The sequence below is a fragment of the Vombatus ursinus genome, unplaced genomic scaffold (genome assembly GCF_900497805.2).
Source record: "Vombatus ursinus unplaced genomic scaffold, bare-nosed wombat genome assembly UNPS02009062.1, whole genome shotgun sequence".
In the NCBI taxonomy this organism is placed as follows: domain Eukaryota; kingdom Metazoa; phylum Chordata; class Mammalia; order Diprotodontia; family Vombatidae; genus Vombatus; species Vombatus ursinus.
Window position 1 is genome coordinate 12,632,010 of NW_020948840.1, and position 25,908 is coordinate 12,657,917.

Sequence of the window (25,908 nt, forward strand, 5' to 3'; positions counted from 1 at the left end):
AGATAGATAGATAGATAGATAGATAGATAGATAGATAGATAGATAGATAGAGAGATAGAGAGACAGATAGATAGAGAGACGGATGGATGGATTATACAATACACAAATGCATATATAGATGTATGAATATGCAGATCTACTTTAATGATAATAAATTAAACACATGGGAGCTGGTGAGGTGACTAAGTGAGGGAATGTAGAAAGAAAAGAGATGGCTAGGACAAAGTCTTGGGTATACACCCAATATGAGGAGATGCTACATGGATGATGATACAGCAAAGGAGACTGGGAAGATGTCAGAAGGTTAAAAGGAGAATCAAGAGACAGCAGTGTCATGAAAAGTCGAAGTTATACATGGAGGAGTTGGTGGACAAAAAGGGACACATCTTTTTCACTGCAGACCAGCAAAGGAGAAAAGAGTACGAGACAGGATTGAGGAATTATGAGATGAGGAGGAGGAGGAGGAGAAAAGATGAACTCACGGCAAATGGCCTCAATATTTTCAATCAAGTATTAAGTGAGGTCCTTGGCAGAGCAGGGATGATATGGAATAGATCCTGTAGTGTGTGAGGTAAATTAGATATCAAAGTACTGGAAACAAAGTAGATGGCCATCATTTGAAGAATAACTAAACAAATTGTGGTACATGAATGTAATTGAATATTACTGTTCTATGAGAACAATGAACATGATGAATAAAGAGAAGCACAGAAAGACTTAGGGGACCCAATGCAAAGTGAAGTAGGCGGGCCAATGAAAATTATATACGCAATGACTATAACAATTTAAATGAAAAGAATAGTGACCCAAAACAATAAAAAATGAACACTACAAAATTAGAAAGAGCAAGCTTGGCCCCAAAGAAGAGATACGAGAAAACACCTCTTCCCACTCCTTTGTAGAGACAGGGTGTCCACAAGTATAGAACATTATACATATTGTCAATTTTTTTGATGTATTGGTCTTTTTAGCAAAATTTTTTCATTCTTTGTCTTTTTACTTTAAAAAATGCTTTCATATAAGGGATAGTTCTCTGGGAGGGGGAAGAATGAGAGATACAAGGGGAGAAACAAAAAAATATTAACAAAAATATAGATTTTTAAAAGAACCAATTATGGAGGGCTAGAAGGATCACATTGATGCAGTCAGGGTCCAGCTGAGGTTAAATAACAATTTTGTAGTTGACTCAGTCAGCCCAGTTGCATGACTTTCTCAGTAGCACTTGAAATGAAGTGTAGGATAGTATCCCAAGTGAGGAAAAAGAATAAACCAGCAATGCTTTGGTCCTCTCCAACAACTGAGCATTCGGGTACCAGGTCTTTTACTGCCACAAACCCATTCCAGATTAGAGCTTCAGACATCAGGCCTGATGGACAGGAGAGTGCACGCTCTGCATGCAAGTACTTTCTGGGTGGGTCTCATCTCTCACCATTATGGTATAAGGAAAGGGACTTACAAATGTGAGCTCATCCAGGGCCCAGGGTAACCAATAACCAAATATCTGCCCCAGGGGCTTGATCTCCCTTCTGTTTCCATATTCTATCCCTGTTATTTGAAGAAAGAATAAGCTGAGGCAACCTTTCTTCCTTCATCCCAGGACCCTAAAAGGAGAGGGTCCTGCTCAACTGATACCTCTTCTATAGCTAAAAAACTCCTCTCCCCTCCTCTCCTTATTCCTTTAATTCAGAATCACTGCAGGCCATGATGAAAAAAATTCTTTGATCTGTTACTACTCCCTGCTCTTTTATTCACATCTTGCTTAGCCCTACTCCAGTATAGTACCAATTCTCTTCTTTCCTCCTCTTTCATCATACTCTCTGAAACCCCTCCATTCTACCATTAGGAAGTTCCCTTTCAACCTAGACTTTTTACTGTCACATTCTTTCTATCTTATGTTTACAGAAACCTGGCTTCCTCTGGGAGATACCACATCCCTGGCCATTCTCTCCAGTCTTATATAATCCTTCTCTCATCCCTCTAATACACTGGGTACATGTACTCCTCAATACTCACTTATAAGCCCTCCCAATGCTGTCTTCAATACAGCTTAAAAGAAACATTTTGCCTGCCTTGGCTTTAACACTCCTAACACTTTCCATCCTAATTTACCTACCCTTGCTTCCACCTTCTGTACAAGTCTTTTTAAAATCTAAGTTAGTTGGTAAGTGATCAACATCACTCTCTTTAGACAATTCTTCCTCCTCTTTCCCTGGATTGTTTTTCTTCATTACTTCAGAATGTCATTCTGGTGAGTTTTCCATGTGTCCTGGGTAGATTTACAATGCAGAACTTTAGGCCATGAAATGCTAACCTATCCTTGAACCCTCTGAAATCTGCTCCCTGAAGTGAAAAGCCAGGGTGCACAACAGGCTATATCTAATTTTCCTTTCCTTCTTTATCACAATTCCTAGGATTGAAGGATCACCCTTCCAAGGTTTATAACAATGCACTGTAGCATTTCCACCTTGTAGGCAAGAATCAAATCAGATCTATCTATGAGGAAGATGGAGGGGAAGGAGGCAGAAGTGATGAGCTCCTATCTCTAAGGGACCAAGGCCAGGATACGATTAGTCACTAGGAAGCACAAGTAGCAACAGCTGCCTTCTGTATAGGCAGCACTAGGACCCAGTCCAGGCAGAGACATGTGCATAAGCCTATGGGGAAGTTGTTGTTAATGGAAAGACTAGTTATCCTGAAGCCCTGTCTGTAGTACTAACAGCCTGATTACAGGCCACATTTTGAAAAGTTTCAGTAATTATTTTAATTAAATACCCATAGTTAACATCAGTGGGTATAATATCACAAGAAATAAGAACATAGTACTACATGAAACTTTATTTTAGTGCAGAGCAGGGGGAAAACTGAGGTGTCTATTTTTAATACATTCTATTGGAGGAGGGAAGACAGGGACCTATATTCACTCTAACACAATAAGTATTTGTAGATTAATACAAATAGTTTTAATTCATTGCCTTGCCCTTGTAGGTTTAATACTCAAAAATTAAAGATTGAAATTTTTATTACACAACTGGTATTTTTCACACATAAAACCCAAAAGAGGTGTGTGTGTATTATATATGTATATTATGTGTGTGTGTGTGTGTGTGTGTGTGTTACAGTAAAAAGCAAATCCCAGACCAAACTACTGTGTGAGCAAACTTAAAATCAGAGAACAGAAAAAAGTCAAAGAGTAATAAAAACTGTAGGAGTGATAGGTTCAGTGCTGAGATAGAAGGAAATCTGATTTGTTTACTTTGGAAACAATGTTCTTCTTATTTGTTTGAAGTACTTACTTTTGTTTTAATCTGATATAAGCAGTAGATAAATTGTTCCAGGCCTCAGCATTCTATAATGATAAAAAGGAGAATGTAATTAACAAAATTAAGCATTTCTAATTTGGTGGGGAAAAATGTTTTTATCTAAAATATGGCATCTTTAATATCCTTTTATGTTTCTTATTCAAGAAAATAACTTAAAAAGAAAATAAACTTATAATAGCGCCTTGTACATAGTAGGGGATTAAATGATTGTTGGATTGGACTGAGCTATTTAGGATTAATTTTCCATAGAAAGTTGCAGGGGTACTGTTATTATGCCTTAATATCATATTTTTGAGAAGGCCAATCACGAATTTAACTTTTTCACCAGAGTTTCAGTAATTGATTTAATTAAACATGTACTATTAATCTAGATAGTACATGATATCACCTACGAATATGAATATAGTGAGAAGGAAACTTTATTTTAGCACAAGGGATGGATAAAATGGAGACTTCTTTTTAAAGAAATAGCTCTAAATAATAACAAGTATTAAATATAAGTTGTTATTTCATTTGATCCTCATAACAAACCTGGGTGGCAGGTACTATATCTACTTAAAATTTTTTTCTTCACTTAAACAAGAAGACTGCTTAATCTCCAGACTTCAGGGTAATCCTGGTTTTGAATATACTGTTTTTTCTGTTCCTGTCTCCCTTTCCTCCCAATATCATAGTCCTCTGCTGACCTGGTACACATCCTAAATGAATGATTAAGGACAATCATTTGTAGTTGTGACAGAGAAAGAAAATCAATAAAACCAAACATACATCAGGCTCCAATGTCACACAGCGCTGAAAGGCCTTAGCTGAACCTCCCCAGTCTTCCAGTGCTATATAAGCACAGCCTAGGGAAAACCATACTCCCAACTGAAAAGAGGAAAAAAAAGTCAAAGTCATTCTAAGCATAAAAATAAAATTAAAAAAAAAGAAACATTTCCAAGGGGCAGTACTTAATAATATTTATAAAGCTATGGACAGGTCTTACTCCAAATGTTAATTTCTCTCTTAAGAAGATCATGTAGAAACACTAATTTGTCTTAATTTTTATTTTGCAATTTGGTGTCCCTGAAACATAATAAGGTCAGTATCTGAATAGTGGAAAAAACTCTAGCTTCAGATTCAGATGATTTGGGTTCAAATCTTAGTTACATGACCTAGTCTTTCTGGACCTCAGTTTCCTCCTCAATAAAATGAGAGTATTATAATAGTATAATATAATAGGTATTATAATAATTATAACAGATTCTGAAGTCTCTATCAGCTTCTAGAGCTACGATTCTATGAAATGAGTTTTACATGTCTTTGGCTATTTTCATAGTTAACAGAAAAGATGGAAAGATACTCAATCCATCTTTCCTAAACACACAAACTTTAATACTTTAAAAGAGAAATTCCCAAAGTATCACAGAATTTTTTATTATTTCAAAAGTATCACAAGGCATTAGAGTATCAAACCCAACTGTTTCATTTTACAGATAAGGAAACTGAGGCTGAGAAAGATTAAAAGACTTCCCTAAGAACACTTTGTGACTCAGTGGCAGAGCTAAGAAGAGAACCCAGGTTTCAGACTCCCACTTAAATTCTCTTTTCACTAATGCATGCTAACCTCTCTTGAAGCCACAGTTAATGTTACTGTGTGGAGTGCTAAATGTACAAGAGGAAATAAAATGTCAACTCATTTTAAGTAGCCTCCATTAGTCCAATACAAATTTCTTTTTATAAATCTTTCCACTACAGCCTCTCCAATAACAAATGAAGTCAGCACTTCTATATATAAGCATATGTAAATATACACTACATATATGTATGTGTATAAGAATAGTCAATTTGAAAAAGCACTATTAAAATGACTGTGCCTTGTACATAACAAGAGATTAATAAGTGACTGTTGGACTGGACTTCTCTATTTAGGATTTATTTTCCATAGGAAGTTGCTAGCTTTGGGGGGTTACTGATGGAGTACTTTCAGGAAACAATCCACATGTCTCTCCTGCCTGTCTTAAAAAAGAAAAAGTTTCAATACATTTAGAAGCGTACCCTGAAGCTGAACAGGAAGTAGCTCTTTAGTTAAACCAAGAACTAAACTATGCCAGAGACATTCTGTCATTTGCCAAAGGAAGGCTTAGCTTAAGGGTTACCTCCTACATGAAGCCTCCTAAATGTTACTGCCCTCCCACTAGAATTACTTTGTGTATGTGTTACGTTTAATTTTCTAAACATGTGTTGTTTCTCCAAAACAGAAAGTAAGCTCAAGAGAAGGCATTTTCTTTTTGCCTGTTTCACCTCTATCCATCTAGCACAGTAATTTGTGTCTAAGAAGCATTTAACAAATACTGAATGAATGAATGGACTCAAGGTGTGAATTACCAAGCATTCATCCATATTCCATAATAGATGTCCCTCACAAAAAACACAAAAGTGCCCTTTCTTTAAAAAAAAAAAAAGATGAAGAAAACCAAATATATTAAAACTTGCACATGAAATAATTTAAGGTGCTGTTACTCAAGTTTACAAAAGGATTCTTTTTAAACAAGATTCATCACATGGCACCCTTGAATAATGAGTTCTTATAAAAAATATGATTTATTATTATCAGTAATGACAGCCACCATGGTCCAGGGAAGAGAGGGCCAATCTTGGAGATGAGAAAGACTTGTGTTTAAGTCCCAACTACGATCCATACTAGCTGTGTAATCACAGCCAAGGTATTAACTTCTCCATACCATTCAACTCTCTAAAATGCTAAATAATTATATGCTAAAAAAAAAAATTAAATGCTAAAAATTTATATGTGCCTAAACTAGTATATAGAAATTCCATGGTTTGTGAATTATCACACTCCTTCACACTAAGTACTAGAAAGGAAACATGAAAGCAAAAGCAAACAAATCAAATTATCTCATCATGTCATTAAAAAAAAAAGAAATAGGAGGTATATAAGACTAAGTATTAAATGTAGAGGAATAGAGTAATACTTTTCAAGAAGACATGAGGAGAGGTAAGAACAAGAAAAACTGATTGAGAGAAGAGAATGACTCCTCAGACATTTTCCTGAAAAATCATAAAATGCCACCAATACCCTTACCCCACAACATACACATACCAAAGGAATAACAGACAAGTTGCTAATGTGTATTGACAGAGGTGTTCACTTTGATTGTTTCTCATACCAATGAAATCACACGTTAGACTACTGATAATTACATAACAACAAAAAATAAATACATGTATGTGTATACACACACACAAATATATCACTTGATACTTTAAAATTTTAAGAGAAGCTCCTAATAAAACTATCACAGACTTTACTTAAAAGTATTGCAAGACATTAGATCATCTAATCCAGTTCTCTACTTTACTCAAGTACTTCACATACATTTTCCTCATAAACAACACTGAATTAGGTACTCTATACAAAAATCTTCTGCATATTTTTCAGGAATACTATAATTATATAAAATTGATGCAATTTTAAGATACACTCAAGGGAAAATGGCTGTGAAGTCAATATAAATAAAGGGAATTCAACTTTTCCCTTGGTTTTTATAATAAAGTAAATAGATGCATTGTTCTACTGGAGGGAAAACATCCCCCAAACAACTTAAGGGGGGAAATGTTTAGGTGGGAGAAGAACAAAAGTTATGACCTCTGGCACTGGTTATATCCCAGAAGATACACCTGTTAAGATACACTGGCATTTGAAATTTGAGCTCTAATTGTGGAATGGAAGGGTTAATTCTTTGTTCAAGAAATTTCAGGCAGACCTTCTTCTAGTACCAAAATAAAAATGACAGGAATTATCCTCAAGGGACTCAAATTCACCAAGTGCTCTATTTGCTATTTTGGTGGCAGCAAAGGACAAACTATTCCCACAACAACATGGGCACATATTGGTATAACACACCAGTGAATATAAGTTCAAGTTATAAATAAAGGTTGTTTCAGATTCACTTAAAATAAGGCCTGACAATGGTCATATATGACCAGAACGTTTTTTTCTATCTTATGACCTTTGCTGTCTTTTTTTGCCTTTCAAATTGAGGGATGGATTCAACTTTGTCCAGGATAACAAATTTTATTACATAAGCAAGATCAGCCTTTAACTAGTGCTTTAAAGAATTCAAAAGTACTGTAGAAAGGAAAAGGGAAAAGGGAAAATAAGATAGGGGGAAAAGAAAAGAAATAAGAAGAAAGGGGAAAGGAGAGAGAATTAGACAGATAACCTAATTTAATAAAGCAAGCTCTTGCTATTTTTTTTTCCTGGCTACTACTATTAATGTCATTGTGATCTTAAGAATTTTGGTCTATGTGCTATGAATAGATTTTTAGGTTAAAAGATTTTTTGGATAAAGTAAAACTATGGATTTAGTAAAAATGGTTATGAAGATGATACACGTATTCTATTGTATGAAATCATGTGGTAGATCCTTTACAACACTTCAAGTACAAAATGTCTAATATTTATTTATTTGGAAGCTAATTATACATATCTGAACTACTGTGTAGAAATGACAAATTCCAAGGTTTGTGAATAATCACATTCCTACAAAATAAGTACTAGAAAGGAAAAATAAAGCCCAAAACAAACAAATCTAATCATCTTATCACACAATTAAAAAAACAAACAGTATGTGTGCAAGACTAAATATTAACTGTAGAGGAATAAAGTAGTACTTCTCAAGAAGACATGAGTAGAGGAAAGAATAAGAAAAACATATTGAGAGAGAAGAATGACTCCTCAGACATTTCCATGAAAAATCACAAACTACTACCAACACCATTACTCCACAAACACACACATATAAAAAAAACACATCAAGGGAACAACAAACAAAAACCCACCAACTTTGGCTGAAACATCAATTTCCCCTTTCCTATTCTATCTATGGTTGCTCCTACATCCCAACACATATGGCAGGAGCATCTTCATTTTTAGTGAAATCAAATCAAGAAGATGACATTTACTTAACATTTAAGCAACAAGTAATGACTTTTTTAAAAAGTAAATTAATGACAATATTCCACTCAAAAATACAACTTAGAATCAAATTGGATATATGAGAAAAGAAGGAAAGTAGCTTGCTTCTTCCTACTTAAGAAGTTTTCTCATAAGATGACTCACTAGAAAAAAGCTTTTGCTCATTATATGATATTTCAATCAATCAAGAAGCACTTATTAAACACCAATTATATACAAAGTGACATGCTAAGCATCAGGAATACAAAAACAAAAGCAAAACATACCTACCTTCAAAGAGCTTCCATTCCAACAAGGGAGGCAATATGTACATACGCTAGGTATGCACAAGATATATACAAATCAAATACAAAATGATCTTGGAAGGGAAGGCAATGGGGGATGCTGGGGTGAGAGTGGAGGGTGCAGTACAGATCAAGAAAGGTACTTGAGCAGAATAATTAAAGAAAAACAGGGAGTCTAGGAGACAGAGGTAAAGACAGAACATTCCAGGGATAGAGAGGATATTCAGTACAAAGACATGGAGATTAGGAGCTGGATCATCATGTGTGAGGAACAGCGAGCAGGCCAATTTGCCTTCCCCACAGTGTGAATTGGAGGGAATAACTTGCAAGAAGATTGGGAAAATAAGAAAGGATCATGTTCTGAAGAGCTTTAAACTGCCAACAGAGGAATTTACATTGGATCCTAGGGGAAATGGGAGAACCACTGGATTTTAACAGGTGGGGGAATGACTTAGTAAGACCCACTGAAAATCACTAGGGGCAGCTAGGTGGCACAGAGGATAGAGCACTGGCCCTGGAGTCAGGAGAACCTGAGTTCAGATCCGGTCTCAGACCAGATACTTGGTACTTACTAGCTGTGTGACCCTGGGCAAGTCACTCAACCCCAACTGCCTCAGAAAAAAAAATAGAAAATCACTGGCTAGGTGGAAGATGAACTGAAATAAGGAGATCTCAGGCACGGAAACCAAACAGGAAGCTATTGCAATAGTCCAGGCAAAAGGCGATGAGGTCCTCAACTAGAATAGTGGTTATGTGAGCAAAGAGAAGTGGTCTTACATGAGATGTTGTGGAGATAAAAATGACAAGACTTGGCAACTGAATATATATGGATGTGAGTAAGAATGAAGAGCTGAAAGATGACACCAAGGGTTCAAACCTGGGAAACTGGTAGTATGGAGATGCCAATAATAGGGAAGATCAGAGAAAGGATGGATTTGATGAGAAAGAGGACGATGAGACATGTTTAGCTTGAGATACATATGGGACATCTAAATTCAAAAATGTTTAAAAGGCAGCTTGTGATATGGGATTGGCGCTTAGGAGAAAGACAAGAGATATATATTCTCATAATAGATGGTTTTGATAAATCAGTGACTGGTAGAAAAATAACGAGCAGGCTAGCATCCAAAAGGAACTGAGGTTTCTAACAATCTATTGTACAAGAAAATGCACAGCTAAGGTATATCCTGAGCAAACCTAGGAAATCAAGTTTTCAGAGTTTTTACTTAAAACTTTTCCTGATTCCACAGAACACTTAGACAAACAAAGAGGAAGCAAGAGAACAGTTTTACTTTACATTTATTTAGCAAAGAACCCAAAAGGACCCGGGGCAGTCAATCTGACCTGATCTCCCAGGATGAATAAGGGGAGTCAAGTTTGATGAACAAGGACTAATAAGTGAAAGAGTGCTCAAGCTACAATTATGAATTAGTTATCTTCAGAGAAATATGTGAGGCTTAGCTAAGCATTTCAAAGTCAAGATCAGAAATGCTGAGCACAGCATCTGAACTGGAAGATCCAAAAAACAGAGGTCCCCTGATTCCAAACGAACATTAGAGAATTTTAGAGAGTCCTGACCAGGGGTTCTTAACTTGGGGCCCAGAGGGGTGCATGAATAAATTTCATGGAATCCATTAACTTAGATGGGGAAAAAAATTACATCTTTTGTTTTCACTAGCCTTTGGTTCCCTTTGTAATCCTATGTATTCTAGTTTATGCATTTAAAAACATTATTCTGGGGCAGCTAGGTGGCCCAGTGGATACAGCACCGGCCCTGAAGTCAGGAGGACCTTAGTTCCAATCCAGCCTCAGACCAAACACTTGACACTTACTTGTTGTGTGACCATGGGCAAGTCACTTAACCCCAATTGCCTAAAAATAAAAATTTAAAAAAAAAATTAAAAAACAAAAAACAAACAAACAAAACTTCTGAGATGGGGTCCATGCCACAAAATGATTAAGAAATTATGGTCTAGACAGAAAAGTTTTTATTATGCCTTTAATTCCTTTGACTATTACTCTAAGTGTATACTATAACGGCTAAAAAATCAAGCTTTTAATGAAGCACACAACTTTCAGAAGGCATCATGGCAGAGTGGCTAGAGAGCTGGCCTCAGAACCAGAAAGACTTGGCTTTAAGCCCTGGCTCTGACATCTTCTGGTTATGTGACCCTGGGCAAGTCACTGAACTATAAAACTCTCAAAGATTGTAAGTTTTAGAGAAGATGTTGACCTGCATTGAAGAGTTTCCTCATCTTGAAGTTCACTGTATCACTATAATGAAATTACAGGTTCAGTCCATATCCTTATATATCCGTATATATCATTGTATTTTTAATGGAAGAATCTGACTAAGTTGCCAACTTGGAGTGCTCTCATTTAAAATGTTCTTTGGAAGTGGGTATTGTGAGAATCTTTGCTCATTGACTGACTGATTGAACCTGAAGTGCCACTAATTTTTAAAAAGGCACAAGTGCCCCCTAGTGACAAAATAAGCATATTGCAGGTGGAACACAGCACACATCAGCGCCGTCTAATTGCAGAATAAAAAGACTGTAAATAGGACCCAACATAGACCCTGACACTTAATATTCGTGTCCCAGCTTATAAGGAGATGTTCAGGGACATTGGTTAGTTTGTTGTTCTCCATCGTAGTCAAAGAGGACCAAAATGACATTCCTATGTCAGGGTCAATGTACAGCGTGTCCAACTACGGCTGTTCAAACCCATACGAGCTCAGAAGGCTCTAGTACAAGTTGGGCACAAATATGCATATGAACATTTGGAATGGAGATGTCTCTACATTTGCACATCTCACATTTTGTTTGAGCTACTATAATTCTGCTTTGCTCATAGAGAACAGCACCTTCTTTGATGCGGGCACACATGCTGCGTGGTCCTGTGCCAGTGTCTCCCATATCTCACAATCAAGTCCAAAGTTCTTCAAAGAGACTTTGCGAGTGTCCTTGTAACACTTCTTCTGAGCTCCATATAAGCACTTGCTTTGTGTGACTTCTCTATAAAATAGCCTTTCAGAGAAATGTATAATTGGCATTTGAACAACATGGCTAGCCCAACAGAGTTGCACTCTCTGCAGTACAGTTTGAATGCTTGACAGCTCAGCTCAAGAAAGGACCTCAGTGTCCAGTACCTTATCTTGCCAGGTGATCTTCAGAATCTTTCTAAGACAAATCAAATGGAATCAATTCAATTTCCTGATATGGCGCTGGTATACTGTCCAGGTTTCACAGACTTACAACAATGAGGTCAGCATCACAGTACAGCAGGTAGCCTAATACCTCTTCTCTCCCACACTTTCCTTTGAAGCCTCCCAACACTGAGCTAGCTCAGTGATGCACACATCAAATTCGTCATCTATGTGTGTACTCCTGGAAAGTATATTGCCAAGGTAAGTGAATTTATCCACAGCATTCAAAATGTATCCTTTTTCTGTAACTGATAGTTCCACACATATATGGATAGTGTGATGTTGGACTGATGGAGAACCTCTGTTTTCTTGGTGTTCACTGTCAGGACAAAACTAGCACAAGTAGCACAAAATCAGTCTATACTCCATTGATCTCACCTCAGAGGCTGCATTGAACGAACAATCATCTTTGAACAAAAAGTTGGCCACCAACTCTCCCTCCACTTTAGTCTTGGCTTGTAACCTTTTCAAGTTAAATAATTTATTGTCATTGAGGTAGTAGACCCTAATGTCATTTTCATCCTCATTGAAGGCATCCACCAATATCACTGAAAACATAGGAGAGCTAGCACATAGCCCTGCTTCATTCCAATGGTGACTGAGAAATCGCAAGAGCATTTTCCATTATCCAGCTTGCAATACAAGGCTGGCAAAAGAAGGCCAGCTTGCTGAAGTCTGAGCTAGATAAATGTTTTTTCTGGAGTGGTCACTGTGATGAGGATCACTGTGAAGCTGGCATAGATTTTGTAATCAAATCTAATCTAGTCAACAAGTTTGTATGCCTCCCAAAAGAAGTGAGCGATAAGCTCATGACAATGTGGTTGCCACTTGCAGGAAAAGTGCTGCACCACCATCATTAGTGCATATGCTCCCACCATGGCAAACTCTGATGAGGTCAAAGAAAAATTTTATGAAGACCTAGAGACCCTCATTATCAATGTGTCAAAAGAGCTTATAATTCTGGGTGACTAACGCCAAGCATGCCAGCATGGAAGTGTTGTACAATAATGATGAACTTCTCTATGCAACCAAATTTTGCCATGATCTTCCAAAAGCCCTCACGACTGATATTATCAAAGGATTGGTCAGATCAAAGAACATTGTGTACAAGACCTCTGTTCTGCTCCTGGTGTTTCTTCTGGAGTTGTCAGGCAGCAAACATCATATTGATCATTCCTGGGCCCTTTCTGAACATACACTGGCTCTCAGGTAGATGACTATCTTCTGGGTGAAGAATCATTCTGTTAAGGACTCTGGCAAGAATCTTGCCAGCAATGACTGAGAGAGAGACCCCTTGTGACTGTCACAAGACAACCTATTTACTCTCCTTTTATAGAGATGGACAATGGAGGCATTCTAGAACTCCTATGGGGTAACCTCCTCTTGCCATATAACCTGGAAAATTTCAGTCAGTTTTTGTATAAGCAGTGGACCCCCAACTTGTAAGTCTCTGCTAGAACAGAATCAGCACCAAGCATTTTGCCACATTAGAGGAGCCTACTGCTTTCAAAACCTCTTCTTTAGTTGGAAGTTCAGCTAGAAAGGGGCTGACTTGAATCTAAGGTATACGCTCAATGACTTTAGTATTGGTTGATGGCAGTCTGTTGAGAACATTGTGGAAGTGTTCAGCCCATCTCGCCAGAATCACATCTTTATCACCACTCAATGTGGCTCCATTAGCACAGAGTACTTGAGATGCACTGTAGGTCTTTGGCCTATAAATATCCCTCAGGGAATCATAAAAGCACTTTGGATTGTTATCATCAGCATAAAACTGAATTTCACCTGCCAAGAATCCCCTGCATTTCTCTAAGCTTTGCTTGCACTTTACTTTTGGTGGAATTAAATTTTGTCTTCTTAGAGACGGACAGACTATCCTGCTGGTAAATTCTGTGAAGTTATTTTTCATTTAGTAACTTCTGAATTTTACCATCATTTTCATCAACCCAATCCTGATGTTTGTGAGTGTTCTGGCCCAAACGAGTAAATGTGATGTTGCACACCAAATCTCTGAAAGCTGCTCCTTTTCTCCTCCGTTGTTGTCAACCATGTGTTGGCTCAGCTTCCCTTCCAAGTTAGGAACAAACTGTTCACCCATGGAGAAGCACTCTAATCTGTTGACATTAAATCTTCTGGTAGTTGTCTTGCTTTGGGGCCACTACTTTTGTTGAATGCGAATGTTTAGCTTGGAGAGGATAAGTCTATGATCAGTTCAGCACTCTGCACCATGCATTGCCTTTGTCCCTCTCACATCCTGTCTCTTCTCCTTACAATGACATAGTCTATTAAATGCCCATGTTTGCTGCAGGCATGTATCCATAAAGTTTTATTGCAGTTAGGTAAACAGAAGACAGTATTAGTGATAAGAATGTCATAAGACAAGTCTTCAGTAGCAAGACCACTGCTGTTTTTGTTTCTGACGCCATTCCTCCCAAAGCCACCCTGTCATGCCTGATAGTCTGTGCCTACTGTAGCGTTACAGTCACCCAGAATTATAAGCTTGTCCTCTTTTGGCACATTGATGATAAAAGTCTTCAGATCTTCATAAAATTTTTCTTTGCCCTCATCAGAGTTTGCCACGGTGGGAGCATATGCACTAATGATGGTGGTGTGGCACTTTCCCAAAAGTGGCAACCACATTGTCATGAGCCTATCATTTACTTCTTTTGGGAAGGATACAAGCTTGTTGACTAGATTAGACTTGATTACAAAATCTGTGCCAGCTTCACGGTGATCCTCATCACAGTGATCACTCCAGAAAAAATGTTTATCTAGCTCAGACTTCAGCAAGCTGGCCTTCTTTTGCCAGCCTTGTTTCATTCAAGGCTGCTATCTGGATGCAATACTTGCTGAACTCTCTTGCAACAAAAGCTGTTTGTTTTTCAAGTCTACTGGATTTTATGTTGTCCAAAAGTAAGCATACATTCCATGTACCAATGGTGACTAGAATCATCTTCACGAAAGTTTTTGTTCATTTTTTTGTGTTTCAACTGCAGGGTGAGATCTCTACCTGCTGTGGTAAGCAGGCCAGGGTTAGGTTTGGTGAAGCACACAATTTTTAGGATATCTTTTCTAGCCCCTTCCTCATGCCAGGAGGTGGGCAATGTAGTCCTTCACAAAGGCTGCTCAGATACCTACAGGCTACAGAATTCCACTGCTGCTTTAGTCCCAATGAGAAGATATCCTTATGGCTTGGGCCACTTGTGTGCAAGATTGTGACTACAGCTCCCAGTGGATCTGCACCATCACTTGCCCATCACCACAGGACTTTGAGGCAGGTAAAATAGTATGGGTGATGTCTTTTGACTGGTGCATTTAAGTGAAGTAGGATTGCATGAAATGTTCAGCCTCTCTCTTCCAGAATCATCAGAGTCCAGTGGCAAGACAAAAGTCAAGACAACTGGCAATGGCTTGGGATGCAGTAGATAACCTTGGCATCTTCAAAGTCTAACCAAGCTCTAAGCACTCCACAGCACCTGCTTCTGCCACCATCATGGCCTGTTAGACCAAACTGTTCATATCCTCCTACTCTTCCAAGGAAGTCTTCACATGTTTGGGATAGACATTCCCCTAACCCACTGACAGGATTATCCTCAACCTGGTTTAGCCTGTCTGCCAAAGCAGTTTTACAAGGTTGCAGTCACTGTGCATCTATGGCTTCTTGAAGCTACAGGTGAGAGTTGGGTGGCAGGTGGACATCAAAGGTTGAAAGCAGCCCTCCCACCAGAGATACCAGTCTTCCCTTAACACTCCATGCACTCTTTAGGGACATTAGTTGACTCACAAAGAATCATTAGAAACACCAATGAAGATAATTTATTTCTAAAACAGATGTCTCTCTTTTCTAACTTTTAGGTTCAACATACAACCTTTCTTTGTCTCAACAGCTGTCATCACATTTCACAAAGTTTACAAAGGATGAACAATCAGGAGTACTCATTTTCCTCACTTCTTTTGATGAATCACTCAAAAAATAAACATACTCTGGGGAGCAATTGGACTTTTATTTTCAAAGTGAGGAAAGAATGGCCTTTTAAAAATTAGTCATATGCAGTGAAGCTTAAAATATTACACCCTGTCTTAAACTAACAGATGTTCAACCCCAATCCAACAATGTCAAAATACAGGTGATTCCATCAAAAAACACCCCCAGTGTTGAAGCATACAATGAGATCAATGTTGTTTAAAAACAAGTAAACAACAAAAAAAAATCAAATTAGCACACAGGCATTAATTACTTTTTGAAGAGGAAGAGTCCATCAACTATAAGAAGGAATTAAAAGATTACTTTGCTATTTCTAAAATATTCCCCTTCCTAAGAAAGCAGAAGTCTCACACTGCTTAAGCTTGCCCTTCTCCAAAGGATTTTTCTCTATTTCAAATGATTTCCCTAAGTACTTGCTTCACTTGGCACTTGGTTTTAGTCTCCTTTTCCCCAGTCAGTCATTATGTGATGCCTTTCTTTTACTTTCTTGACCTAGAAATAATCAACCCAAGTTCTTTCTCCTCATCCTGGAAATAATTTTTCCTACACAGTCTTACATCATAGGGTTGTTTCTGCCATTATTCTGTTCCAAAATTTTCAGTGGCTCCCTTTTCTTTACGGAGTAAAGCTTAACCACCGTTCCTTGGTATTCAAAGCCCTCCACAATCTCACCTACCTCCTACCTTTCCAGTCTTAATCTATGTTATTCCCCTTTATGTATTCTGCTCTAGCTAAACTAGACTAGTCTCTTCCTCCCAGACAGATACTGCATTTCTCTACTGCTGGGTCTTTGCTCACACTTTCCTATGCTTGGAATGTGCTTCTAATTCTCCCCTTTAACTGCTGAATTCCTACAGAATCTTGAAAATCTAACACAAATGCCACCTTTTCCATGAATTGGCTATGTAGAGACAGTGTAGTCTGATGGAAAAAGTATTGGAATTGGAGTCCAGATATACTCAGGTTTGAACCCAGCTCTGACAACTTACTAGCTGTGTGAGTTGAGCAAATTATGTCTTCTCTGGGGTTGTTTCCTCATCTATAAAATGGGGATAATATTACCTACACTGATTATTAGTTCATGGGGCTTTGTAATTTGCTTCACTATATAAAATGTAGACTACTACATAAAATCCTCCCTGATTCCTTTAGTGGACAATAACCTCCCATGGTCCACTAAAAAAATTCTCTAAAGTACTGGTCATAGAATACTATCTATTACAGCTATCTGTGTTTAGGTCTTGGCTCTCCCCTTTCTCCTTACCCCTGACCCCCAGATTCTAAGATTCATAAGGTTAGGGAATATATGTTACTGATCTTCTGCCTATCCTTTGTAACCTCTCCATCAGTGCAGATCATTAAATTTTGTAATATCTTTTAAAAAGGGGAAAATGCTAAGTGAAGCAAGCAGAACCAAGAAGAACAATACACAATGAATATAATAATTTAACTGGGGTAAAAAATGAGACCAAAAGCTGAGTGATTACAATGATCAATCTTAACTCAAGAGGAAGAGATGAGGAAGCACCTCCATCCTGTGATACTATGATTCTTTATAATATTATTTTCTTTCTTTAAAAAATTTACATCACTAACATTATACACACAACTATTATCATTTAAACATCAAATAAAAAGATATATTTCTAAACAACAGTGTTATCAAACTCAAATAGAAATGGATCCCTGTGGGCTGCATATTCACTTAGAAAATAATAAATTAACATTATCTATACTGCATTGTATTTTTAATTATTCTGTTAAACATTTCCCAGTGACATTTTAATGTGGTATGGCCCCAGTTAGGAGCTTTAAAGGCAGTTTTGGACAGAGTTCAGCACCTCTGCTACATAATACTTAACATTTGTTGAACTTAAACTGTTATGCTGTTTTGTTTACTTTAAATGGTAGACAAGTGATTTGTAGTTATTCAAATGTGATCACTATACACAGAATATTACAGTCACATACTTTGTGCCAAATGGATAGAACAGTAATACTATCAGAGTGTGGGGAATAAACACTTCAAAAGTCTAAATAGTATCTTACTTTTTGTTTCATTCTCCAAAATCAAACAAATTAAGGAAGACTCTGGGTATTCATTTCATACCTCCTGCCATCCCCAAAGACAAATTTAAAATGTTAAAAGAAAAAGGTGCCTTTTAATTGGAACCACACTACATAGTGATCAAATAAAGTCCCTCCCTCCTACTATAGCACTGCTAACAGCAAGACAGGTGAATACGATGCTTCTGACACAGGTGTAAAACCTTAGAGTTGGCTTAGGAAACTGCTGGATCGCCTGTCCTTCATTTCCCCAGTATACCATGATCTTTGGTAGAGGGTGGTGGGACTTCGATTATGGAAGGTTGTATTCAATTGGCATGCACAATCACTCGAGTGGCTGGTTTTGCTTAGCAGTTTTTCTTTTTTACTTGTTTTCTTTGTTCCTTTTTGGCATGGGGTGGTAGGCATATCTGGAAATGGTCATGATGTAAAAAGTAAACGGCATAAAACTTAAAAAAAAAAAGGAAGAAAAGATTACTTACCTAGTTTCTATCTAAGGCATTGTGCAAAACTGGGACTATTCTGGGACCTGTGCTCTGCATTTATAAAAAAGCAAGAGGTTAAGGAGAGGATCAAGAAAGAATAAGGAAAGGAAAAAAGTACTTAACTTGGAAAAGACCAGAGATAGGAGGGAAAAAAAGGTTTTCAGTTGGGTATTCAGCATATCAGTTTGTTGTTACAAGTATATTTGTTGGGGTTATTTGCATAAAGGTAGTATGGATCTTCCATACTACTTCCTTAGAGAAGTAAATATAGGAAATGATGGAAGCTGATTTAATCAGGTATACAAAGATAACAAGAAACATTGATGGGATTGCTGGCTAATCCTGCAGCCCTCAGATGAGCAGAAGCAAAAAGACTACCCACCAATCATCAATTTATTGCTTACTATCTGTCAGGTACCATGCTAAAATCTGGGCATACAAACAAAGGTAAAGAATTCCTGCCCTCAAGGGGTTTGTATTCTAATGGACGAGATAACATATACAAAAATAACATAAAAACATGTATACAAGGTACGCATAGAGTAGATGGAAAGTTAGTAGGGGAGGTTCCAGAAGCAGGGACAACCAGGATATTTACAGTTAATGGGGGAACACTGTTGGAGAGAATGAAAAGATAAAAAAAATTCTATGAAGAACTCCAAATTATTTCAACATATAAATTTACACTTGGTTACTTCAATGTATGAAATCAATGTATGAAGAAGACAGCAAAAACATTTTGGAAAATGTGGCTGAGGACTAGGAAACGACAAATGTTTGTGTACTATTCAAAAGCTGCACATTTATATATCATGAATACTTTCCTCCAGAAGAGAGAGAGTCAGAAGGTCCTAGACATTACAGGCAATGAAAAACATCACAAAAGGAAATTGAGTATATTTTAAAAGACAGAAAATTAATGGTTACCAATACAGAAGTTGTTTCCGACTCAGCTACCAGTGGACAGTCAAACCATGAATGAGTTTGAGCAATGGTCAAAATCAACACCAAACTAGAAGAAATAAATATGAGAAGAGAGCACTGTATGCAATTACAACAGCTAACCTATTCAAACAAACTACTGAAGAATGGAAAATGGGTAAAAGAAAAAAGTGACTTTGATTATCATACTTTCCAACAGAAGTTTAAATCATGCAAAGGAATCATCCCAACAGCAGGCCAGAAGATTTCAGAAATTGTACTAACCAATAAACATTTGAACTCCTTGAGAAACATGGCAGTTACAGGCCACACAGGTTAAAAATATAAACTAATTTATAAAACTTCACAGAGAAGTATGGAAGATTATGAACAGTACGACCTTATAAAACACAAAGAGGGGCAGCTAGATGGCACAGTGGATGAAGTACCAGCCCTGGATTCAGGAAGACCTGAGTTCAAATCTTGCCTCACACAGTTGACACTTACTAGCTGTGTGGCCCTGGGCAAGTCACTTTACCCCATTGCCTCACCAAAAAAAAAAAAGGGAACAGTTCCAATGGTTAGGAAGTTTGGGGCATCTAGGTGGCACAGTGAATAGAGCACCAGCATTGGAGTCAGCAGGACCTGAGTTCAAATCCAGCCTCAGATACTTGATACTTACTAGCTGTGTGACCTTCGGCAAGTCACTTAACCCTAATTACCTAGCCAATAAACAAATAAATAAACAAATAAATAAATAAATAAAAGCACAATGAATGCTAGAGGAGAAAAGAAGTCTGTAGAAAGTTTAGCCTGAGACTCATGTAAGTCAAAATACCTGAGACTCAAGTAAGTCAAAATATCCCAAGAGTATTTACAGATGAAACTGGGAGAACAAATGTATGAAAAATAGAACATCAGCAGGTATTTCTGTAGTGCCTTATTCTCATCAATGAGGCAGGCAATAAATACTTATTAATGCCTACTAGGTGCTAGGCACTATGCTAAGGATATAAAGAAAAGCAAAAGACAGTCCCTATGAGACCTCTACATTTAGACTCTATTACCTCAGCCCCAGTGGGCCACAGGATATGGCCCTATCACTACTCCTGCCCCCTATACAAACACAGAAATCTGGACCAGATCTGGACACAGAAAAAAAAATCCATACTATCGGTTTTTAAAGCAATGAAGGATGGATTTCCCAGATCCTGAAATGGGGAAAGATATGGAAAAAATTGAGAAAAGTCACGGACTTGTATTTTGGTGATCCAAAAGGCATCAGTAACTACCATTCCACATTTATATTCTAATCTCTAAAAAGTCTTTATGAAAGTAATCTACACTTGCATCAAAATTATTCTTTAGGAAAATAGAAGGGAATAAGCAAATTTTCATGTACAATTTCCTAAAAGAGTCTTCATCATCACAGTTACACAACTGAAAGCCTTAGGGCAACTTACTGAAAGGTATAGGAAACATAACCTTTTACTGGACTTATTGTTTGCTGACTTTTTTTTAGGCATTTGACTCATCAAAAAAAGAGACTCTCCTTGTTCAATGAGTCTTCCATGCTTATGTCAAACTCATATGAGACTCCCTAATTAATGCAGAGATAACTTTGTTCAGCAACTCTCTGATTATCAATATTAAGCAAAGCACAGAACAGGAAGACCAAAGAGTTTATCACGAAAACAAAGGATGTACTTTGCAAAATCTCAAGGGAAGAGGGAGTGCACGATCTCACCTTGGAGAAAATCTAGTCAAGTTCTCCCATGTTACAGATGGAAAAACTGAGGCCCAGAGTAGTGAAGTGATTTGCCCAAGGTCACGTAGGTAGCATATGGCAGAGCTGCAATCCAAACTTAGATCTTCTGGCTCCAAATACAGAGGTACTATATCATGGCATGGATCTCTTGAGGTAGGGAAAAGGTGTTCTGTAGTATTCTGATGCGTGGTGCTATCATCACAACATCACCTGGAGCACAAAGGCAACTGGACTAGATTATCACTGAGGTCCCTTCCAGCTCTAAAACTATGACCTTGGGGTCACTCAAAAGAGACTATTTTAATAACCCATACAGGAAAAAAAAAAATGGAAGAATCCATCCAAACTATAACATGCAGCTAGACTGGCCACCCATTTATTTAATGCATCAGTATATCTGTCTTGGACAAAGATTCAAGGTAGACAATGTGCTGAGCTCAGAATCAAACAGCAAGAAGAGGATAAGCCTGGTTTGCATCTGGCAAACTGTGCAATGTTTTCAATGACTCCAAGCTGCTTTATGTTTAAAAAGAAAACAAAAACAGATTAACCATATTTTTCACATCAGCATTCTTCTGGTGAGACTGTAGAGCTGCAAGTCATAGAACATGACTATCTCAAAAGAATGAGAATTATTAGGGGTGACTCAAAGGACAATGGTGACACACACTGCGGGCATATGTAGGATGCAACACACATGGCTTGAGCACAAGAATTGGCATGAAAGATGTCCAGGAAATGTATAATTGGAAAAGAAGGTAGATTGTGGAGCACAAACAAGTAATAACAGATGAACATACCAAGTACTGCAATGGTACCGACATAATGCTTTAAAATCTAAAAGGAAAGCCTACAGCATATTGGGCAAATCCTCTGTGGAGGATTCATAGGCTGGCATAGATACTTTATGATCTATAACACTGGAAAAAGTATCTACATTACTGAGAACATGTATGCATTTAGGTAGAAGGAATAATTGCACAGAGAGAGATATAGATAATATAGGTTCAATGACTACATGAGACTAGGAGACAAGGTACAAAGATTTTAGTCTTCTGTTGTGAAAAAGTCTGGTATGGAAAAAACTTCATGGCAAACTTCCCAAACACTTTCTTGAATGTGTTTCTTCACACTAATTATAAAAAACCGAGGATGGAAACTTCAGTAACTTTAGCAGTAGTGACAATTTGTGGATGTGGAGAAAGTATGAAAGAATGAAAATTGATGGGTAAAAAAGAGTGGAATTTCCAATATGAAAGTATAAGAATCAGATATGTCTAATGGCTCTCAAACTTCAGGAGAGAAATATATGCAACTTGGACAATTAGTAAATGTTGCTACACACCTTTGCAATGTATCTAAATATGCTTATTTTGATCTTTTGTGAGGTAGGAACCTTTTAGCTTTCAGGAAGTAATATTATGAACAGGGACTCTAAATACCATTTGAATACAAATAAATAGGAAAAGCAATGTATTCATTATTAATGCATGCTACTTAACAGTACCATGAACAAACAAGGGGTTAAAACCACATAAATTATTCAAATAGCACTTCATTCTGCCTTAATTTTGTTTTCAAAAGAGCATGGCATGGTACCAAGTGAACTGGAAATACCTAAAATTGACAACAGTGTATCCACTGAAAGATTTTTTCTATTTTGATTTCAATTTCTCTTCTTTCCTCTTTCCTAAGATTTAAAAAAGAATTTTTAAAAAAAATGGTCTATATTAACCCTTCGTCTCCAGGGAGAGTTTAGATTTGGATCAAAAGTGTATTTCCATCTTTGTTGTGTGTTAGTACCATACATCGTCTGAACTGTCTACTCTGACATGACTTACAGCCTGCCTGAATTAGATTCACATGTGATGATGCAGGAAAATCTTCTAAAACATCTGCTTACATTGTGTCTGGTTTTTAACAATTATCATTCCTTTTGTTTCTCTGGAATAATTAGTTCCTAATTATATTATTCCACCATAACATCTCTCACATTTGTACCTTCCCTCCTATTCCTACTGGCACAAGCCTTAACCCTTCATATATCAACTGTATTATTTTATGACAACAACCTCCTAACTAGCTATCTTATTCCCAGTCTCTTCATGCTCTAAGTCCCTCTCACCAAGTCAAAGTGAGAACATGTGGGAATACTGTTCCTAAAACACCTCTTTTGCACATACTGCCTCTCCACCTTCTCAAACCTAACTTGCTTCATGATTACCTGCAGAATAAAATCCAAATATCTTTAATTTGGCACCTTACAGCAACTAACTCTCTGTTCCCAACTGTTATTTCCTGTTTTTGTCCTCTAATTTCACTCCTACATAAAACCTCTGTGTTGACCAAACTGGTCTAGTAACTCATTTGCCCCTCTCCCCTCCTCACCCCACACATATACTGACCTTTCCCACTTCTTTAAAAAAAAAAAAAAAAAAAAAGCTTTTTTGTCTTCCTCTCTTCTTCCCAAAACTTACAGAAAAAAACATCAAGTCATTAAGAAATCATGATTGGAAATTATTGGAAAACACCCCAATTCTATGATAATGAGGTAAATACTCATATCTCTTTATGGGCACATGATTCTCTTTGTTCCTTTTCTACGTACTTTTTTATTTATTAACAAAAGATATAAAAGTTAAGACATGATATGAATAAAAACAAACTCCTACTATGAATCCGATATCCCTGGTGCTAAATTCAACTGTCACTAAGTTCTGTTACAGAAACCTTTGGTTTTCATGTTATTTTTCTCACTCACTTGTGGTCTCTGGGCTTCTTCATCGTTCTTCCCTCTCTGTTCCAGACAACTTTTAAAGGCTGCCTGTCATTGCTCTGTATTCACTTTGTATGTATTTTCCATTTACTCATCTTTGTAGATCTTTTCCCAGTAAAATATTCATTTTACCTTGAACACCAGTTAGTGATTGCAGCAACTATTTGCAGGGCCACTTGTGTCTCTGGTTCTTGTTCATGATTCTCATTCTTCTAAAAATCTTTGCTTTAAAAAGTCATTCCCACCCTCTATACCACACCTCAAAGTGAATTCTTTCAGGTGAATCCTGGGATGGAATAACTGAGGTTCAGAGAGAAACAGTGATGTGGGAAACGGAGCAATTTGTAGTACACAAAGGAAACCCATTTTATCTCTGCACTATTTATGCTAAAAGAAAAGGGATCAGGTCTGTGTCCCCTTATCTTAAAGATACTTTAGTCATTCAGGAGAGAAAAATGGTACTGAGTCACTAAGAGTAAATGGGGCAGGGGAATGAGCATAAACCCACCACAAAAGCAGGTGGGATTCTATTTCTTTTCTGACCTGCATGGGATTAATCTTCACAGAACGTTCAAAGCACTCCACACATTCTTTAAACTCTTTGTTGCGAAGATGAAGCAGCCCCTTGGAACGTTGGGCACGAGCACTCCGATGACTGGACAGCTCCCAGGCCTTGTCATAGTAATTGTGGTCTCGAAGCACATCTCCAAGCAAACAATATAAAGATGGTGTTTCTTTCTTCTCTAATTCTTGTCTTAAGATTTCTTCTGCCTGATAATAACAGAAATAATTCAATTGCTTAATAAAGAAAAACAATGGCCAATCTAAAACATGAAATACATCACTCAATCAGAGAGTGATCCCACATGTTCCCAAACTTTTATTGGTTTCTTAGGAATACCTATGCAACTGAATAAGACATCTTAGACACAGACTGAATTAGAGATGAACACCAGAAAAGAACTACCCTTCCAAGTATACTTAAGGTTAAGGGAGAAAGAAGAAATAAGTAAACTCCATTGTTTGGGGGTTATGTGCCTGCTTTAACCCTAAGTTGTAACACCAGACAGGCAACTTCACAGTCAGACTAAAGATAGATGTGTGAAATATACGCATTATTACTGACCTATCATAGAAGGAATCACAGAATCTCAGCATAGGTTGAAACCTCAAAGACTACATACAAGGCAGTGAGGTGGTACAGAAGATAGAGTGCTGGGCCTAGAATCAGGAAGACATGAGTTCAAGTCTAGCATCAGATAATAACTGTATGGTCTTAGGCATGTTACTTAACTGCTGTTTGCCTCAGTTTCCTTGACTGTAAATTGGAGATAATAACAATACCTACCTCAAAAGGTTGATGTAAGGATCAAATGCGATAATATATGTAAAACTCTCAGCATAGTACGTGGTACATAGTAGGTGCTATATAAATGCTAGCGATTATCGTAGTTGCTGCTATTGTTGTTATATTCCAACTGCAATTGAACAGGATTTTCCTCTAAATCATTTTCACGACCACCACACGGTCCGCCAGCCTCTGCCTGAACACTTCCAGTAAAGGCACAGAAAAAATAACTATACTAGCTTGCATTTTTAGAGTGAAGTTAGAGTTTGCTTCACTACAGTTTGGTGAGGTGGTTAGTACAAGCTTTTTTATGACCATTTCACAGAATGGTAAAACAAAATTGGAGAAGTGAAAGGTATAGCTAACAGATTCTTTACTCCTATAGGAGTGAAGGCAGGTTGAGTGACAGTGAATGGTTGATTCCTCTATGTAGAAGGCAAGGAGATTTTAGAGAAATCAAAGTAGGGGCAAAGGAAAAGTAGGAGAATTCTGAGAAGGAAGAAAGAATGAGGGGAAGCAACAATCCCTTATGTCGATATAGCCCCAAAGTGTTTTACAGGAGGTTAATGAAGAGTGGACATTAATGCAATGGTGTCACACTCACAGCCCAGTGCCTGAACCAGATTAAACATAATTGGGAAATGTTACACAAAATATATAAAAACACTACATAAAATAGATAGTGAGGATTTGTAGTTTTCTAAGTAGATATGCAGCCCAGAGGGATCTATTTCTGGTGTGACAGAATGAACTCAAGACTAAGAA

General features: G+C 37.4%; 1 protein-coding gene across 2 annotated transcripts in view; it reads right to left on the bottom strand.

Moving 5' to 3' along the window:
• TTC27 (tetratricopeptide repeat domain 27) overlaps positions 1-25,908 on the bottom strand; it is a 228,476-nt gene that overhangs the window by 46,877 nt on the left and 155,691 nt on the right. For both annotated transcript variants that reach the window (XM_027850566.1, XM_027850565.1), the window contains exons 13-15: positions 24,339-24,566; positions 4,089-4,187; positions 3,294-3,346 (exon numbers count right to left, since the gene is read on the bottom strand). In XM_027850566.1, the coding sequence (XP_027706367.1) occupies positions 3,294-3,346; positions 4,089-4,187; positions 24,339-24,566 (380 nt within the window). The remainder of the gene's footprint in view (positions 1-3,293; positions 3,347-4,088; positions 4,188-24,338; positions 24,567-25,908) is intronic.